The sequence below is a fragment of the Phaenicophaeus curvirostris genome, chromosome 1 (genome assembly GCF_032191515.1).
Source record: "Phaenicophaeus curvirostris isolate KB17595 chromosome 1, BPBGC_Pcur_1.0, whole genome shotgun sequence".
NCBI classification, from domain to species: domain Eukaryota; kingdom Metazoa; phylum Chordata; class Aves; order Cuculiformes; family Cuculidae; genus Phaenicophaeus; species Phaenicophaeus curvirostris.
The window spans coordinates 125,718,498-125,737,792 of NC_091392.1; the positions used below are offsets into that span (position 1 = coordinate 125,718,498).

Genomic DNA, 19,295 nt, shown 5'->3' on the forward strand with positions numbered 1-19,295 from the left:
GAAAAATGCCAGGTAAATATACCTCTGGAATTATATTGCCATTGAGCAGGTGTATTAATTAAAGAAATCCATTGTGGAGTTCATGCTTTCTTGCTGCTCACATTTGAATTGTAGCCACCAACACAGAAAGGGAAAAGAAAAGTCTTGTTTTCTGATCCAGAAAAAAAATCAAACAGGAACTTCAAGCATCAACATTTTGTTTACACTGTTCCACAGAAGGCTGAAGATGCAGATGTGAGACATTCAGAGTATCTGCTACAATTCTGAAACTGAAATTTTTATTTTCAGATGGAATGAGTTCAGTCACTGCATAAACATTTCTGTCTGAAGATCCTCACTGATAGTTGTGGATTTTTGATGCCTCTCTTGCAGATGCCACTTAAAAAGATAATGATTTTGTTCAGGAGAAAGGGAAAACACCTACTTGTCAAATTCTGCAGAGCCTTAACTTTCGTGTAGAAACCTGGTATACCTTTGGAAAAAACTCAGAAATGTTTCCTCTCATACATTTATAGATTCAAAGACTAACACAGTTTAGTAAGCTGAAGATACTGGATAGCTGAAACTCTTCAGATGAAAGAAAGTGATCAAGACCGTCATTTAGCTGCTGTAACAGTTTTAGCAGGGCAGGTTTTTTTCCCCTCCTCTTACAGGATTCTATAGCTGTGGGCAAACTGAAGAGACAACCTTCAGCGTGGTATAGAAATAGGGAGGGTAGGTTAATCTTTAGTAACAAATGGGCTTTTAAAATAGTGTGCCATCAGAGAACACACTGGTCTAAAGCACAGGCAGAGTTGCCAATTCACCAGGCTCAATTTGCCAAAAAACAAAACAAAACAAAAACCAAAACAAAAACCTAAAAAAACCAGTACGAAACCCCCATGTTCATATGAATAAAGTAATGGAGTAACTAATGTTAAGAAAAACGTAGGACTAAAGTCCACCAGTAGATGCCATTTAATGAAAAACAATCTAAAGACAAACGATTCAACCTGATTAATAAACTTCAAGGACTCTTTACAGAGATCCCCACATAGAAGGCACGGTGCTTGAGCGCTTTCAGCATTGCTAAGTATGCATACATCAACTAGCATCAAGCATTCAAGGCCAACAGACTTTGTTGACTTGTGTCATCTCCTGGCAAGCCATTTATAATGTGTTCTGTTTTGCAGCACAGCTTTACTATCTGACTACACTGGAATAAGGTTCTGCGCTGAAATTATACTATTTCCCAAAGCACAAATACAAAGCAGTTATTTTCTTAATGCCCAGAGATTTTAAAAAACCCTAAACAAGAGAGAAGTGAAGCAAATGCAAATTCCTTTATGAAGCCATGGCTAATGTAATGCTATTTTGATATTTATTCTCACTCAAAATGATGCGATATCGCTTTTGAATCTCAGGTAATCCAAAACACTACTGGCTCTTTAAACTGTTTCTCTTAAACCAACCTGTAGAAGTACAAGTTTCACAAGTCAGGAGCAACAAAGGTCAACACCACAGGCTGCTACAACTGACCCTGCTATCTCCTATGGGAAATCTCATAGGCAACTTGTTGTGTTACCTCTGTACAACTTAGACTTCTCTTGGCCACTGTAAAAGAAAAATTAGTAACTCCCTGTAAGTCTTGTTCAGCGAGGGGGCTGCCTTCCTCATCCCTACATACATGACTGAAGACACAAAGGTAGAAGAGTTCAGCAAAATAGGGCTGCCCAGACTCTGGGTTTTTTTGGTTTGTTTTTTTTTTTTTCCCCTCCATATAGATGACCCACTTCCAGGAACAAGGCTGAAAGGTCTGAACTACCCATTTGATCGATCTCTTTGATCCTTGAATGCTTATGTATTCATCCATTTTCTCTTGCTGCATCAAATACTAAATAACATTGAGACCTAAGCAGTTGTTTATATGAAGTTGAACATCAATTCATAAAATAACCTTCTAACTACAAAGCATCTATGCAATGGTATTTCGAATACTGGAATCTCTTATGTTGAGGAACACCTTATTAATTTCTCTAGGAGTATTTTACCAAGAAACAGCGCAGTGACTAAACACTATTGGAAATATTTTTTGACAATTTTAACTGCTTTAAACCAGAAAATGAAAATAATTCTTTTAACATCTAGGAGTAGGAGAAAATAAAACACCTGCAAATCCTACTCCTACTATGCCAAGGAAAAGCATGCTGAGGAAAACACAGGTGTAGTTTTAAGCGTATGTCCTCTGTCACCTCCCAACCCACATGATTTTCGTATTCAAAAACCTTCAGGAACGTAGATTATGAAAGACAGCATCAAACAAAAATGTTTAGAGAACAAGGTAACTGCATAAAAAATATTTAAGTTTCCCAAATACTTTACAATTTTTAAAGCTTTCTTTTAAAGCAGGTTCATAATAAAAACAAATAAGAAACTTCAGGATAGGTAACTTAGATTTCTTACAAGTAATATAAAGAACTGTTCCTTTATATGGCCATTCAACCCTGAATGATCACAGATGGACCCATTTTAGTTTTAGAAAACAGGCTTAAATCAAATAATTTGCACTTTCTGAAATCACAGAAAAATCACAGAAATCACAGAACCATTAGGTTGGAAAAGACCCCCAGGATCATCGAGTCCAACCATTCCTATCAGCCACTACCACGGATTTCTGTATTATCAGTAACTTTTAAGAAAACATTTCTAATAACCGCATCATTTTTAGGTCATGAACGTCATGCTTTCTTGTGAAAAGAACCATGTCCAATGAAAACATGGTCTCATCAGCTTCAGATTTTAACTCTGGTTCTCCTGAGCTATGCAAGGTGCTTGGTCACTGTCAACACTGCTACGTATGAATACATCAACTAGCATCAAGCATTCAAGGCCAACAGACCTTGTTGATTCGTGTCATCTTCTGGCAAGCTGTTTATAATGTGTTCTGCTTTAAAAGTTTCTGTAGAATACTAGATTTCATCTAGTTTGATAATTCAATAATTTATTATTCCAATTTATTACACTATAAGGCATTAACTATATAAAAAATCCGTGAGAACTGGTAGTTTTAAAATTTACTTTAAGCTTTAATTAGTTTAGCTGCTCTTCTAATTCTTGTAATCTCTCTATTGGGATCTTTCTCCATCAAAAATTTAAATTGAACACAACAAAAACCTAAACAAATTTAAAATAGTACTGTCTAAAACTACTCTAATAATAAGATAAACATTGTTCCTTTCAAGACCAGTGGTTTGTTGTGATTCATGATTTGTTATTAAAACACTCTCAGAAGAAGCAAATCCTACAAAGCTATCCAGCATCCATAACACTTCTATCAATCCGAAGTATTCAAAGGAGCGCACATTTGCTCACTCTCAAAGTCTCTTGCCCAGTCACTACTAGTAATGCAGTTGTGGCAAGACCTCTTCACAGGCTGCTCAGGCTTGCCCAAGATTTTAAATTCTTGGCTACAGAACCTCCTAACAAATACTGCTACTGGCACACCAATGCTACATACTTTGAATTTAAACTCCAATTTAAAGCCAGATCAGATACACAGAGATGCAACCATCTCTCTGTACCGCAGCACAAACATGCTCTCCAAGTGTTGCCAAAATTCATCATTGCTTCAACTGGGGCAGCAGATCAGTTCCAACAGAGTACCTTCAAAGACAGTGCTTTCTGTAATCCTCTGAAAACAGCAACATCTTGTTATTAGACGAGTGATTCAATCACCTAGGTAAACATTACACACTTGGTGGCAATCATAACTGTGACCATATTTACCTCTAGGCACACTTCCTGTAACATGATCTTCACAATATGGCCATTTATAAGCCTAAAGAGACAAATTATTGTGATAATAAGCCCTTGCATTCCTGTATTCTACCTACAGAGGAAATTACAAAGTTAGTTTTGCGCTATTGAAGTAACCCCCATTTGTTAGAACCTGTTCAACACAGTGGCCAGCCTGGGAAGCCTTTTCTACAACGAGCTGAGAGAGCTATCCAGTGTCATTAAGAATCTTCTCTGGCAAAGTACCAAGCTGTGGACTAAGCACTAGGAAGAATCAAATCAAGAGTAGATACTACTCCTTTGCTGATGTTCACTTGTTCTCAGCAGCTAAAATTCTGAGTGCAGAAAGTCACACTCAGTCTCACTCAAGACTGAGTCACACTCACTCTCATCAGCGAGATGGATGCATGTCCGCCATGGCTAGTAAAATCCAATGAAGAGAGTTAAAGCTTTTGTAAAGACATATCGATCAGTACTTTGAAACACTTGACTAAAAATCATATTGATGCTGTAAGGCTAAAACAAACAATTCCTTTACAGGGCAGATCATGGAGAAGTTGCAGTAACAGTGAATCAATTCCAGTTAATAGATGCTGAGTGCTGTGACAAATAACTGCTTACTCAACTCCAAAATGCACTACACACAGTGACCAATGGGTTATCTTTTACTATGCAATAAACAAATTATAACAGCAAAGGTAGATGTATAATGCTTTCATGTGGCAGAATACTGACTGCTCTGTTCAATAAATAATCAAGATATTTCTAATTTCCTCTTGGTTAACCAAAACGTGATTCCAAATGCAAACCATTTGTGAACATCAATTAAGGAAAGAATCAGAAAATACTCTTGTGGAGGGGAGGAGAAAACTCTTGATAATCTAATGGCAGCCTCCCTTCCCTCTCTCAAGTCTCCAGTAAACTGTGAATGGAATCACATTAATCTTTTATCTTTCACTCCAATTGCTTTCCACTCTGCACTGACTTGGAAGCTTCCAATACTAAACAGTACTAAAAATAAAAGTCTCTGTTTCTCTATGTATAAACCAAAATGACAGTGATACAAGTTCAAACTTGGAAAAGACTCAGGATCCCATTTCCATACAAACAGGAAGAACTCAAAATAATCACTGGAGTTAATCTGATGGCATCAGCTGGTGTAGTGATTCCTTCTATTTTCTGGCCCTAACTACTCTTCATCACTTGCCCATATACCTCTGGTAGTATTAGCACAACGATAAATAAAATATTGTACTATTGCCACTACTACACACCTTTCCCTCTCACCAAAGAAACTTCTTATCCACCAAACAAACAAAGCCTTCAGTACATGACTGTTGTGAGAACGTGATTACAAAAGTCATCACCATCATCTACAATCATATTTTCACCTGTTCATGTGGTGTACACCTGTGGGTTGCTGGCAATACACTTGATTGCAGTGTGGGAGATTCCAGGTTCACAACGAGCCCTGTCATCTTTGTTCTCTTAAGCGAATATGCCGGGCAATCCCAAAACCTGTGTGAATGCTATTGCCTCTTACAGTATTATCTTGGTAACAAATATTTTACCTTTTTAAGTGCGTAAAATACTAATGCAAAACCCAAGAACACATATACAATAGCCAGAACAGCTATACACACACAAGCACATATATACAGATATGTGAAAAATAATAATGCAAAGATCTTAAAAAGAGTATGACATGGTTTTATATTGTGATCAAGCAGTAGACACCCCACCACAGGTAAGAAATGAGAAATTTTGAGGGCTATTGAACACTGAATTTTCGCAGCTGAACAGTATAAAGTTACATAGCAGTGTTCAATAGTCTTCAAACTCATTTCTGCCTATGGGCTACAGTGGTCCACTAGAAAGAGACAGTAAGACAAAAACAGTGCAATACAGGTTGGACCAAGATTTTTTCAGTATTTTTTAAAGTTTACACCATTTCACACATTATGAAAAACATAAAAAGATCTAAAGATGCCATCCACTATTAACCAGACAGCATATAAAGAGCACCTATATAAAAATGGGTTTTAGCCTATAGATACACCAGTAAGAATACCACAGGTGTATATTTAAAACCAAGATTTAAAAACTGCTGCTTCAGGGACAACAATTGCCTAGTCCAACTGGTTCGGTATGAATCTTGCTACTGCTCAAATGGCAGACACAGCAAGCTGAGGTTTTTTTATTCAGTTCCTTTCCGTTGACAAAACTAACACCTCAAGATCTGAGTAAGATATGGGATTCATTTTGTAGACGTGAATACTGATTTTTACAGAGGTTTAGAAAAGGGGATCTGCAAGTTGCCATTTATTTACCAAGTGCTCAAAAAGGAGCATTTGAATATTCTAGTGGGAAACGCAAACCAGTTTCCATCATAATAATTACATCCACTTACTATAAATGAAACTACGCCCTCCTTATGCACCAAAGTTGCTCAGTTTTTCCATTTATGCTTGGATATTTCAGCTTTCACCCACTCTACAGCATGGATGTTTCATTGATGGCTGAGGGTAACACTTCAAAAATGAACTAGCTAAACAAACTTCCCAGCAGCACTTGACAGAGCTACACCTATTCTTCCCCATTTCCAAAGCAGTACAGAATTAATTACCAGTTCTATGGATCTATTGTAAGTATAATAGACTAAAGAGCTATCACAGACACATTTATTGTAAAAGCACAATCCCAAGAGTGTCTAGTAGAGGGCCAAAACGATTAACACAAATGCTTTGTCAGATCAAAGATAAAACCTGCACCGCCCAATTGAGGAATGAATTAGAACAGTGGGTTATCTTTCAAATTAACCAGGGCAGTTAGTGAGGAAAATTTCATGAAAGTGTAATTCTTAGCCTTTGTGAATCCACACAGCAGGCATTCTGCCAGCTGACAAGATGATGAAATTTTCATGCTTAAAAAAGCCCTCTTCATTTCCCAATTTAGATTAGCTAGCGTTTCTCTCTCTTTTCATCTATTTGCTCTTCTAAAGCAGAATTAAAAAAAAAAAAAAGCAGCACACAACAGGATCAATCTCTCACAGAAGAATACATTTCTGCAAAGAAATAAAATCTTTGCATGTCATTTTTTTAGACATATTTACAGTTAGAAATAAGATTATAAAAATTGATATTGTTAATACCATTAAGAAATCCATAAATACTGGAGCAACGGTAGAAATGTTTTGGAAGACAGATATAAAACATTTCAGTGCTTAATGGCAAAAAATAACTGTGGAAACAGAAAATTTTATTTATAGGAGAGTAATTTACAGAAACAATGGGATTGTAGAAAGCTTACAAATTTCTATTTACACACTTACATTTACATGTTTTTAAAGGAAAGAAGTATATCATCGTTGTATTTATTTATTTATCAGCTTCATGTGCCAAAAAGGGTAAGCAGATTTTTCCACTTTTAGGTTTTATGGCACATCCTCCTGCCCCTAAATTTACACAGCTACATACAAAAGCATTTCAATATAATAAAGGGAACAATATGCAATGATCCTAAACTCTAAAAAAAAAATATTTAAAGCTCACTGAAAAGAAGTTAAGCTTATTCATTTCAGTGAGCTGTGGATCAGGTCGAAGGGTTCTTGATGGAGCTGTTGTCATAAAAAGCAGATCACTATTTTTTAAGATTAAAAAAAATTCAGTTTTGCATTCTATGGTTGTCTATTATGTGATATTTGACCAACACACAAACAACAGTAATTCAACAAAAAGAAAGAAAAAATTCCTTGACTAAGTTAGACAATATATTTGTCTATTTTAAATTGATATTTTTGCACTTCTCAGATGAAGCCAAGACAATAGGACTGTTAAAGAAGCACCTCAAAGTTCCACCAAATGTTTTGTTAGATAGCTCTTTGCCCATACCACTTCTGGGTGTGTCTTTACAGCTTATAGGATTGTACATATTAGTGCAAACACCCATTTGATGAATTTAAACTCCAGCTGTTATACAGTCACTACAAGTACTTGATGAAAGGCATAAAACATCTGCTTTTCTAAGAGCTAACAGGACAAGAAGTTCACTTGCCCAACACTGTGAAAAGCCCTTTTTAAAAATGAATATTATTGTGCAACTTGGAAATTACTTTTTACATTAAAATATTCTTGCATTTCCAGAGTCTGAATATATTCCACAGTCAAAAAGTAGTTTATTGTAGTAGCATATTATTATAGCTAACTAGGCTAGAAGCAAATTCTCAGTACTAAAAATATAATTGAGTTTATAAAGCTTTTACTTATGAGGAAAAATAAATTCCTCTGAAGGACATTTCATTATCCTATACACCATATAATAAGATACTTAATAGATTTTAATACAATGTAAGCAAATTGCAGCATTCAATATTCAAACATTTCATAGTTTGGTTCACAGCTTGGCCTTAAAAGGCAAAAGAAAAGAGAACAGAGTACAATATTACACTACTATTTGTTCTTATCAGTAATAATTTTTTTCCTGCCCTTAAATGTATCTTCCTTCATTCAAGTTTACTACTGCACATTTTACGCACGTTTTCTAGCACTTTATATGCCACAAATCACTTAGCATGTGGCATTGTATATTATCATCACATACATTTTTATTTCTAAAAAAGTTAATAAGAAAGAACGAATAGAATAGAATAGAAATTAATTGTAATTTTGCAGCCATTTGGACTTCACAATAAAGTAACGTGAAATCTTGCATTTTGGTGACTTCATCTGCCCAAGTCGTCCACCTTTAACTTCAATAGAAAGGAACAATCTATCTTACCTTGTGAAATACTGCCTGAATTTAAATACTCTAAGAAAGTTTTGTGTTCCTTTAGATACAAAGGCCTTCAAAGAAGTATTTATATATTCAGAAATCATCACATTTCCAGAACAGAGCTTGGAAAACACAGTTGCAGTAAGAACTAATACAGAAGCAAGATAACACAAAACGCACACCTAGTATTAAGTAACAATAATTCTGAACATTGTAGATGAAGTATTTAGGAAAACAAGCCACAATTACATAAATTATTCATTTACAGGCCAAATCTTAAAAAACAATTTACGTTTTTGACTATACTAAAAGTTACGAGCACCTTCAAAATGGATGTCTGTCCTGAGTGTTGTGAAAACAGGCAATGTTGGACAACCAAAAACGGCAGGAAGGCAGGCAACAGGATGAGATGATCTATGAAAATCTGACCAAAACAACTAGCTGCCAATTCACAAACTATGACACTTCCAGCATATTAGAGATGCAAAATATATTAATATAATTTAAAAAACATGGTGGCTTTTTTCCTAGCCAGTCACCACTATAGACAGTGCAAAGATGGGGCATTTCTAATATTACAAATTTTTTGTCCTCACAATGCCATACAAAGATAGCCACTACCACTGGCATTTTGGATTTCCTGCACTACTCTGCAAAATTATTTAATTAATTATATCAAATTAATGAAACTACCCATCTTTGTCCTCTTTTTTCCCCTCCCAATCATTACAAAGAAAGATTCATACCATTTCCCTTCTCGTTGTCTTTTAAGGAATTTTTACAAATCTACATGCAATTTTCCTTTTCACAACATAACACAATATACCTCAATTCAGGCTGGAGAAAGAGAACCAGATTTCAATTACATAAGAAATTGATATTTGCATATTTGATGGGCTTCATAGATTTTCTCAAAAGCATTAAGATACTCAGATCTGCACTTCTTAGTCTAAAATCTGGAAAACGGAAAGCTACTACACCAGTAACAACACTAACACACAGTTACGAAAAGTTAAATACATCTGACTGTCTTGACTTGAGGGTGAACTAAGAACCAAACATTCTAAATTAGATTTTGAAATCATTAATTGATTGTTTTATTTTCATAAAGTTAGGTTTTGACATTACATGCTATTATTTTGGAGTACAAAAAGAAACGTAACATGACGGTCACTAAAAACTCAGCACCACTTGGAAAATTCATTTCGTATGGCAGAATACTTTCTGAATACTTACATTATAGTATTTTCTGATGTAGCGTCTAATATCCAACAGTAATTTGTTGTTCATTTGAACCACAGAGTTGAAAGGAGGCTCTTCACATTCAGTTCTACTGCATCTTTGCAAGCTTGGTTCAATAAATCGCCCCTGAAAAGCGAGTGTAAAAACAGCACGCATCACTACAACAGATGACTGTAGCAGAAGTTATCACAGGGATGTAGACATCATATGTATTTTTAAAAAAGAATAGTCTTAAAGGGCCACTAATATCTAGGCCTGCTTTCTTCCCATCACAGTTGGTCACATCCATATTTCCTTAATGAAACGTCTGTTACAGAATATGCTTCTTAGCTTGCTGCAAGTTTCAGCATTGAAACAATGAGGCTGAGCAAAGCAATTAATCTGTGGGCAAATCATGCTCACCTGTCTCCCCCCAAACATCACAGTTTTATTGTTTTATCAGGGACATCAAAGTTCTGCCCAAGCTCACTGATAAGAACCATTGAAATCAACCTTACACATACCATTTTGAAATTACCAACAAGGTTGCAGAGACAAACCTCATTAAATAAGAACAACAGGATCACCTTCTATTTTTTCCAACTACAAAGAACAGCTCTTACAGTTTTATAGCATCTCATTCCCCTTACTTTCAAAACCTTCTGAACACCCAATATTAAACTTGGAAGTGATGCATTAACAACTGAAATTATGTTGGTAGAAGAATTCTCATTTAAAAAAGAACAACTTGGTAGGTTGGCTACAGTTTTACAACTTTTAGAAAACTTTCTTTCAAGGCAAGACATAGCTTTTGTGGGACATCGTGGCTAAACCTCCACCAACAACACAAAATAATCGCAAGTGGAAGCAAGGGATTTTGGTTTTGTTGGTTCAGAGGTTTCTTTGTTATTTGGCGGCTTTTGCATTGGATTTTTTGGGGTGTAGTGGTGTGGGTGGTGGTATTTTTTTTTTGGGCGGAGGGTGAGGTGGTGGCGAAGGCTGTTGGTTGTTTGGGTTTTGGGGCTTTTTTTTTCTTTCTTTCTTTCTTCTTTTTTTTTTTAAGGTTTTTGACATCCACTTCTCTCCAGTTGGCCCATCTGCAAGTTGTCAAGCCTACATGCAATTAACCATCTTATTTACAGCTGTAACGAACAAAAGTCAAGGATTCACAGAGTATTACTCGATTTTTGTGCCTTTCCCTCTTACTTGATTCCAAAGACTGCTTTGTTTTGATTCACAAAAATGCAAAACATCTGCTGTTTGTCCAAATTAACTTTAAATAATTACTTTTAATTTAGATAAAAGATTTATTTGCTTTCAGTTTCAAGGTTTTCACTACTCTGAAGCTCACTAATTTGCCAATGACTTGTACATACATAAGATTGCTGTAGAGTTAAATACTTGGCCCTATTTCAAGTTTTGTTCCAAGGTCAGAGATACATTATTTGGCAGAACTTCTCAACAAGAATGTACCCTTATGACTTTTTATGTTCAATACACAAAGACAGGAGAGATAACACAGAAAAACCTTTCTGTTAAGGAGGGAGGTGGGATGCAGCAAGATAAACACAACTTTCAAAAACACTTTGTTCCAATTAATATGATTTAGGATAAGAAATCGCCATTGCTACATGAAAGTTTCATTAAATAGAGAACTGGAAGTTACTAAGGTGTTAAGATAAGGATTCTTTAAAAAGTTACAGCAACAATCATACATGACTGTGGTCAAACAGATTAATGAAGCTAGATAATCTCACATGTTCTGCTAGACGACACAGCTGAAATGCAAAAATGGGAAAAATATTTCAGCCCTATCCTTTCAGCAATTTTCAGTTCCAAAGCTATAAATAGCAGGACTCAATGGTATCTTCTCCTACATCACATGAATCCTATCTGAAAAGTCATTTTCTCTACAAGTATTTTTCTCCCTCACCGATGAATGGGAATGAAACAGAAAAACAAACAACTAACCGAACCATCAAAGACATTGTCATAAATATTTTCTGTTCCACATTTGAGGCAGCAAAACTTGAATCTTTCACAGTCCCTATATTTCTCCTCATCAGTGAGCTGAGCTGGGCCACCAACCAAGGCATCATTCTCCTCATCTTTATGGTAATGGTGATGGACTCTGAATTGGGAGGGATCCAGTCCTATTAATAAGAAACAAAAATTTCAAAAGACTAAGAGGTCAACCATGCAAGCAGGCTCATTTTTCATATGCTCAGTGAAGCAGATTCAAAAGAAAGTTATAAAATGTAAATTCAGAAGCTGAAAATCTCTCCCTAGCAAAACTTCCTCTATAAAACATAAGTGCATTTTACAATTTTTAACCACGAATAAAGGTCCATGAAACATGAAGAGATCTTACTTATCTTCTTACGCAAGATTGCTTTATAAATAAAACAAGCACACTGCATTATCATGGGAGTATGCAACAGAACATTTTGTTTCTGAGGAAAGCACTTCTAACAGATGACTTTATTGTTATTTTCTTCTTAAGTTACACTGAAAATATTTCAATAAAAACGTGCATCGTTATTAAGAAACAGTCTTTAAATAAAAAGACTGGCACCATTAAAACTGAAAACAGAGAATAAAAACCCCATTAAAGAAAGGCGGGTGCACTGCTATTACCAACTCCTTCAAGTCCGTATACAACTGCCAACTCTGATTTCAATGCAGTGGTCGATTTCATTTTGGCTCAGTGGTTAACAGCATGTAGGTTTCAATCTAATGCAGTGGTTAAAATTCAGCAGCAGCATTTAAAACGGCAGCATTGGAGACAAAATGCTTCATTTTTGATTGCCAGAACTCAAGATTTTAAACAAATAAATACACAAAAGAGATCCTAAAAATACCGATTCAACCACAAATAAGTAAATAAGCAAGCAAGCACAAAGTTCACTGCTCTAGGAATAAGACTGCCAAAGTAAACTTAATAAAAATCCACGGGTTTTGTCATCCTTTGTCATGTGCAACCTTTTAAAATCCCACGTATCCCATTTACAGCTTTTTTTTGTAAACTCTAGCAAATAGCACATGCTAGGAAAAAACCCTAATTGAATTAATATGGAGAAGAAAATGTTCCATAAACTATGACTTAATGTATTATTAAGAATAAAAGTTCAAAGAGAAGCACTTTAAAAATATTTGTAATAGCGACTAATTAAGTCAAGTAACAGATTACCATGTATTATCCCAAATCTCCTGCATATTTCAATAACAAATATTATAATTACCATAGAAAGAACAAGAAAGATTACAAACAGAAAGCAAAGCTAGATTTTACAATTCTTCTTAACCTTACTATACAGCACTGAGAGACTTAAAGAAAATGTTTGGGCACAATATTCAGTTAAACTAGACAAATATTATCACATATATAAAACAGTTGCGTTTTTTAGGCACGTATATTCTGTCTTTACAGAAAAGATTTGAGTTGTGCGACTATTATTGCTATTGTGAATTTCTATTTTGCAACCATAGAACAAATTCAAGGACAAGGGAAAAATTTCATTGCCAATTAAGTTTACTTGGTTCTTCATAGAACAGGGATTTCATTAAAATTTAATCAATCTTCCCAATTTTAATTTTATCAGAAGAAATTAATGCCACTGCATAAGGGTAACAATTCCTCTTCAGGAGGTTCTCAAACTTTTAATACAGTTCTCTACTATTCAATTACAGGCAAAAGCAAACAAAGCAAAAAACATTACCAATAGCTTGCTTTACATTCTAATACCTATGGTAACCCCCCATAAAAGACTGTGGGGTTTTGTTTTTTTTTTTTTTTTTAATTTATTTTGGTAATACATTTGCTGTTTTAGAACACAAGTATGTTCTGCAATACACAGGTAGTAAATAAGAGGTTTATAAGAGGGCCTTGACTTTACTATTAAGATTTCCCAAAAAATTGACTAAGTATGCAATTCTCACTTTACTTTTACCTTAGAATTGGAACAACAAAAAAATTGATGCAACTTTCTGATACAGAGGCCATTAAAGTTGAGCTGTAAATTTATCTCTGGTTGCTTCCCAGAGGAAAATAGTTCACTAAATAAAAGATAAAAAGTGATAAATTGTGGTCTTCATAACACTGCAGTTTTCCAATATTCAGTCAAAACCAGGGAGAGCAAATAAGCACCTGGATATTTGATAATAATTTAACAGAAATTAAAAAAAAAATGTTATTCATTCATTGGAAGAATTCAAATCACATCTATCTCTGAACTTTCTTAGCTGTTCTGGCTGGAGAAAACAACAGGAAAAATACTGTGATGATTCAAGTGTACATCTAACTTCTGGTGTGCAAACAGCCCCAGTGAAATCAAAGGAACCACAAATCAGGATTTTAAAGAACATGCCTACCTCAATTATCTCGTGCAACTGGGACCCATTTTATCTATTATCTCCTTTCAGGAATAGTTAGTTGGTTCAATTAACCCATTTCAGCACACTAACTGGTATCCTCTCAGACCAGGTCACACTGGTTGTATTACTTTACTCGGTGAACAAAACAGGGAGTATGTGATGGATGGAGGAAAAACTAGCATCTCGTTTTGGTAATTTTTAAATTAACAGGATTGGACTAATAAGTGAAGTAGTTTGAATTCTTTTTCGCATGACATGAAGAAAAATGAAAGGGACTTTGACTTACTGGAACATGAAAATCTTCAGGGCTGTCATTAAATTACCTACACTGCAGGTGTGCCCCACCAAAACAGTGAGGTTGCATGCACGACAAAGAACGGTAACACCAAAAACACATGAATGAACCTAGCGTGACAACAGTAAATAATAGAAGTCCCAGACTTGTTCTGGAATTACTTAATGGAATTTTAAAAACATTTACTAAGTATCCAGCAAAAGCAGCCACTCTGGAAACTGAAAACAGGTCGAATAAATGTTACTAATGGCAGTATTTTTAAAATAACGTTTCTGCAGGTTGTTTTTCCACATCTTCCCACAGACGCTCCCACACCTGCTCCCTGGCCAGAGAGTCGGAGCTCAGCACACAGAGACCCAGGATGGTCCCAGCGCCGGGGGCACATGGGCAGGGGGTGCCCGCTTTCCCCGTGGAGCGGGAGGGGGCGGCTTTTCCATGGATTTCGCCTTAGTTAGTCGGAAAGCGCAGAAAAGTTTCCTCTGCCCGGGAGGCAGGGAAACGGCATCCCCTGCTGCCACCCGGCGGCCGGCGCCGCGCAGCGCATCCCGGAGCATCCCCAGCCCAAGCCCGGGCGGCCGGGGGCTCTGCCCTTCGCAAGCGAGCGCTGTCGCGTTTCTCGTTTCTTATTTCCCCTCCTGCGCTGCGGAGCCACCGTGTCTCCTGCGTGGGGTCTTGCAAGAAGCCTCCCGTGCAGGCAGAGCGCGCAACGCGCCTCAAGTCTGTTTCTCATATAGAATGGTTAAGCCGGTTTCTATAGAGTCATAGGGATGGTGACTCAACCACCACAGAATCATAGAATCACTAGGTTGGACAAGACCTTTGAGATCATCCAGTCCAGTTGTACCTGGCCACTATTATACCATAACGCTAAGCACTCCATCTACCTATCTTTTAAACACCCCCAGGGATTTTTAAGCAGAATCACAGAATCACAGAATAACCAGGTTGGAAGAGACCCACCGGATCACCGAGTCCAACCGTTCCTACCAAACACTAAACCATATCCCTCAGCACCTCGTCCACCCGTGCCTTAAACACCTCCAGGGAAGGTGACTCAACCACCTCCCTGGGCAGCCTGTTCCAGTGCCCAATGACCCTTTCTGTAAAGAATTTTTTCCTAACGTCTAGCCTAAACCTCCCCTGGCGGAGCTTGAAGCCATTCCCTCTTGTCCTGTCCCCTGTCACTTGGGAGAAGAGGCCAGCACCCTCCTCTCTACAACGTCCTTTCAAGTAGTTGTAGAGAGCAATGAGGTCACCCCTCAGCCTCCTCTTCTCCAGGCTAAACAACCCCAGCTCTCTCAGCCGCTCCTCATAAGGCCTGTTCTCCAGCCCTTTCACCAGCTTTGTTGCTCTTCTCTGGACTCGCTCCAGAGCCTCAACATCCTTCTTGTGGTGAGGGGCCCAGAACTGAACACAGTATTCGAGGAGCGGTCTCACCAGTGCCGAGTACAGAGGGAGGATAACCTCCCTGGACCTGCTGGTCACGCCGTTTCTGATACAAGCCAAGATGCCATTGGCCTTCTTGGCCACCTGGGCACACTGCTGGCTCATATTCAGTCGGCTGTCAACCAACACACCCAGGTCCCTCTCCTCCAGGCAGCTTTCTAGACAGACTTCTCCCAGTCTGTAGCACTGCATAGGGTTGTTGTGCCCCAAGTGCAGGACCCGGCATTTGGCCTTGTTAAACCTCATGCCATTGGACTCTGCCCAGCGGTCCAGCCTGTTCTAGAGCATCTCAAAAAACTGCAGCAAAACTTGTACACTTTGGGGTTTGTTACTGTATCGACATGGAGGAGTTTTGCCATCACTGTATCCTTTATTTCCAGCGTTCTCTCACTTCACTGTATAATGTGAGAAAACAAATTAAAAAAAAAAAAAAAAAGACGGAACCTGATGTAATTCCAGAGGACCCTAGGGAAAAGCACAACTGTGCTGGTTTCTGTAAAGAGAGTCTGTCTGGTAGCTGCTAAATACAACATTAAAGGCAACTCATTAAATGACTAAGAAGGCCTTGCAGCCCTGAAGGACACCTGTATCCTGGGCTGCATCAAAAGAAGCATGACCAGCAGGTCAAGGGAGGTGATTCTCCTCTGTTCTGCCCTGGTGAGCCCTCACCTGGAGTACTGCATCCAGCTCTGGAGCCCTCAGCACAGGAAAGACATGGACCTGTTGGACTGAGCGCATAAAAGGGCAGAAATAAGATCCTAGGGCTGCAGCACCTCCCCCATGAGGACAGGCTGAGTTGGGCTTCTTTAGCCTAGAGAAGACTCCAAGGAGACCTTATAGAGACCTTCCAGTACCCGAAGAGGGCTACAGGAAAGCTGGGGAGGGGCTCTGTATCAGGAGTGCAGTGATAGGACGAGGGGTAATGTTTTTAAGCTGAAAGAGGGGAGATTTAGCCTAGATATTAGGAAGATTTTTTTCTCCTGTGAGAGTGGTGAGGCACTGGCACAGGTTGCCTGGAGGCGTTGTGGCTGCCCCATCCCTGGAAGATGTTCAAGGCCAGGTTGGATGAGGCTTTGAGCAACCTGATCCAGTGGGATGTGTCCCTGCCCATAGCAGGGGGGCTGGAACTGGATGATCTTTAAGGTCTCTTCCAAGCCAAAGCATTCTGTGATTCTATGAAAAAACAAAAAGATGCCTTCTTATGTTTACAGTGGTGTGAGTTTCCCTACAAGGAGCAGCCAACACACAGACACTGGGGGCAAGGAAGAACCAGTACTGATAAGTACTCATAACGGCAAGCTTCATCAAGACCCAGGAATAACTCCCTAAAATCAGATAGCCTTCAACACCAAGCAATCTGCACCAGTGTGCACGTCCACCTGCAAGGCAGCAGCAAAAGTCTCTCTCAGAAGACCATGGCACAGTCCAGGACAGCAGCCAGCAACTTCCATAATTTAGAGAAAAAAAAGAAAAATCTAATTTAGCTACAAAAATCCCATGGTTAAGTGATTTTGCTTCCATAACGTCTAGATACTTCTGACAACAAAGAAAGAAGACATGATTTTTCTTTGAGTCAAGGAACAGTATTTACCTATCAACAAAACCCCCTTACTTGGGAAACGTTAAGAGAATTATCCTGCCAACGTGGCTCTTTTTGTTCAAAAGCTATAGGTATCCTCAGAGTGATGTAAGTAAAGTCTCTGAGCATTTAAGATCATATTTACTGAATGAGATTACTGATCAGATTGCGTACTTCACTTAGTTTCAGTAACCCTGACAATCCTCGTCTTTTCCTCAAGGCTTCAAGTAAAAAAAAAAGACAGTGACTGTAGTACATCCATGAGGTTCTCACTTTTAGGAACAATGAATTTTCATCTCTCAAAGGCTAACAAGACTTCCTCCCATGTCCAAAAAAAAAAAGGCAATTTTCAGCTTGATTCCATTGAGAATAAATTTGACATTCAAGGAATTCTCTGCAGTTTTGAGGTGTGGTTATTTGCTTTTGTTCTCCAGTGTCTAAACCAGCTTAAAATAACTTGCTTTAAGCATAGACAGAACAAAGAACATTTTGATGTGAGCCAAGCATCCCCAAGCAGGGCTCAATTTTATCTACTCAGACTAACTCAGAGACACAGAATGGTTTGGGTTGCAAAGAATCTTAAAGGTCATCCAGTTCCAAACAACCTGCCATGGGCACAGACACCTTCCACTAGGTCAGGTTGCTCAAAGCCCCAACCAACCCAGTCTTGAACACCTCCAGGGATGGGGCAGCCACAACTTTTCTGGAACTTCATGGGCTTGTCCATGAAACATTCACCTTACAAAGAGATTCTGCTATATATGAAACAGAGATCTTTTTTCTACAATTATTCCCCCTATACAGACACGTACCCTATCATAGAATCACAGAATAGTTAGGGTTGGAAGGAACCCCAAAAATCACCTCATCCCATCCCCCCTGCCATGTAACACAATAAATCAGATCAGGCAGAAGACAAGTGCAATGAGAATACAACCAAGTTTTGGTCCACAGATACAACACTTACATATTCCAAAACACGACTTTCTTCTTCAGGACAGGAAAACATGTTTTTTTGCAATGAGACAGGAAAAGCTATAGGAATTTGGATGTGTAACATGATGAAAGTACTCATCAAAAAAGCCTGACTTATCAACAGAGAAAAGAGTTTTCATGTTCGCTTGTTTTAGCAAGCCACGCTCAAGTACCTCATACATTTAAAACTACTTCCAATTTCTTTGAAACAAAGCCACTTGACTATCCCTCAAGTACTGTTATAGAAGAGCTGTAAGAAAACTTCAGCTTGCAACAACTTATGTATGACTGATTAAATGCTGTATAAAAAGACCTAAGTAGAGCAGAAGTTTTGAAAAAGACCTGACTTTACCCCTAGATTCAATTTAGGCATTCCCACAAAAACAAAGCTAGAGAAACACAGCATTTTTACAGCACAGCAAGGTCAAAGTGAATGCATTTCAGACCTATGGTTGTAACAGATACATACAGGTTTTCAGACTAACAATTGTGGACTATTAATAAACTCTCAGCTGCACGATGCTATTATAGACCATAAAAGAAATTTTCATCTTGAATGTACTATAGCGCAAAAACTAGCACAGGCATTTGCAAACAGTACATGCTATCAAGTGGCACACAGCTCTTAAGATCTGGGCACTTAATTTAAGTGCCTGAAGGGAGCCAGTCTTTTCTGAAAATCTGACCTGTTGTGAATAAGGAACAACTGTGAATTTGAGCCTAACTCCACAAGACTAACAATCTTTTCCAAGTAAAATAAATGAGCTTCAGAAATCTTTCCTCTCTTACATCTCAACGAAGTACAAGTTTACCGCCTACTTTAAACTGCTTCAATCTAACCAAAAGCACTTGACCTTTTCA

At 37.9% G+C, this 19,295-nt stretch overlaps 1 protein-coding gene across 1 annotated transcript in view; it reads right to left on the reverse strand.

Moving 5' to 3' along the window:
- Positions 1 to 19,295, reverse strand: part of POLA1 (DNA polymerase alpha 1, catalytic subunit) — a 206,027-nt gene that overhangs the window by 97,214 nt on the left and 89,518 nt on the right. The window contains exons 33-34 of the mRNA XM_069873687.1: positions 11,737 to 11,918; positions 9,781 to 9,912 (exon numbers count right to left, since the gene is read on the reverse strand). Of these exons, the coding sequence (XP_069729788.1) occupies positions 9,781 to 9,912; positions 11,737 to 11,918 (314 nt within the window). The remainder of the gene's footprint in view (positions 1 to 9,780; positions 9,913 to 11,736; positions 11,919 to 19,295) is intronic.